Below are 1,614 nucleotides of genomic sequence, written 5' to 3'. Positions count from 1 at the left end.
CAGTTAAAAATTTTGAAAAAATAGAATAAATCCATGGTAAAATCCGTTGTAAGAATCCATAATGGCTGCTTGTAGATAGAATTCCCATAATTCATTTCCTCTTCAGTGTGTAATCCATAAGTGTAAGAAATTAAAAGTGATTAACTGTTGCTTTTATAGTTATAGAGATAATAAAACTAGAAGATATCATTATTATATTTTATGCAAATGTAAAAATGGTTGTGCATTGACTTAGTATAGAGTAAATTAATGTGTTATATTTAAAGTCAATTAATCAATTAGATCTTCTGATTCTGCACAAATCACGGACTCGGTAGGCTTATATCTATTACATAAGACCAAACAATATTTTCCTTCTCTCAAAGGAGGATTATATAGAGATGTACTCTCCTGATATATAATGGCCGTTCAAAAAGAAAAATAGGAAAAATAAGGGAAGAACTCCATAATTTCTTTAAAACTTTTGGCTTATCTATTTCCTTCAAAGAAAGCTACTGTAAAGCAAATTTTTTAACTGTAACTCTGGACCTTAGTACCTCCACTTATTCTCCTTTCCACAAAACTAATGAATACCTTAAGCATATAAACATTCATTCTAACCATCATAAATCATTACTTAAGAGTATTGTAAACAGTATATCTATTTGAATCACAGATCTTACCGATAATGAAGAAATATTCAATAATCATGCAAACTATTATAATCAAGCTTTAGCTGCAAGTGGATTAAAATAACATATTAAATATATAAAAGATACAAAACTTAGGAATTATATAGCACAAATGGAACTAAATCAAACTACATATAATATTATATTAAACAATACAACTAATTTTATCACTAACAATGATATTCAAACAATAAAAAAAGATCAAACTTCTGCTAACGACTCTGCCATGTCACCGCCTTCCAGAACAATCAAATCAATTACACATGTGAAATAACGTTTATTTTCATTTACATATTTTCGACATTATCTCAATAACCAGCTATAGTTATTTCAAATACACTTATCTACAACGACAAGGTTTCATTAGAAAATGAAAATAGTTTCACACTTTCAATTTGAACCAAAATTACAAAGTGTTGCATTATGAGAGTGATGATGTGTGAATAATGAAAGTAATGTTTCTCCAAATTAGTCACATGTATTATAATAAAGAAAGCTGCTTATTATCTATCTACCAAATAAACTATGTTTTGGACTCAACAACTTTTTTTTACAATCTCGGCAACTAGGTTGGGTCGCACAATTTTGAGGTCATTTTCGGACAATACTTTGATTTGCTTCTAATGAGTCCCTTTTTTTTTTTTTTACATATTAAGAGATGTATAGGAATAAGTTATAATTTTTTTTAGGGCAGTTTTGTTTTTGGTTGGTGTGTTTTGTGTTTTGACTTGGATTGAGAATTCTCCTGTTGAGTATCCATATGAAATGATTGGGCAGATTTTTAGGGTTATATATGTTTGTTTTTTTAGTTCAGCCTATTTTAGATATATGAATAATAAAAGGGTTAAAAGGCTACCCTCTAGTATGCATCTGTTTATGCTTTTTTAAAAGAGTGTTAGTAATAAAGGACTTCTCACATATTTCACAATGAAAGGGTCTTTCT

General features: G+C 28.6%; 1 protein-coding gene across 1 annotated transcript in view; it reads right to left on the bottom strand.

Moving 5' to 3' along the window:
* Positions 1-711: 711 nt before the first annotated feature.
* LOC106878772 (zinc finger protein OZF) overlaps positions 712-1,614 on the bottom strand; it is a 7,785-nt gene continuing 6,882 nt past the window's right edge. Inside the window, exon 4 of the mRNA XM_052977143.1 lies at positions 712-715. Coding sequence (XP_052833103.1) covers positions 712-715 — 4 coding nt within the window. The remainder of the gene's footprint in view (positions 716-1,614) is intronic.

The sequence above is a fragment of the Octopus bimaculoides genome, chromosome 27, assembly GCF_001194135.2.
Source record: "Octopus bimaculoides isolate UCB-OBI-ISO-001 chromosome 27, ASM119413v2, whole genome shotgun sequence".
In the NCBI taxonomy this organism is placed as follows: Eukaryota; Metazoa; Mollusca; class Cephalopoda; order Octopoda; family Octopodidae; genus Octopus; species Octopus bimaculoides.
Note: the sequence above shows the minus strand (reverse complement) of the source record. Positions and strands in the feature narration are given on the sequence as shown.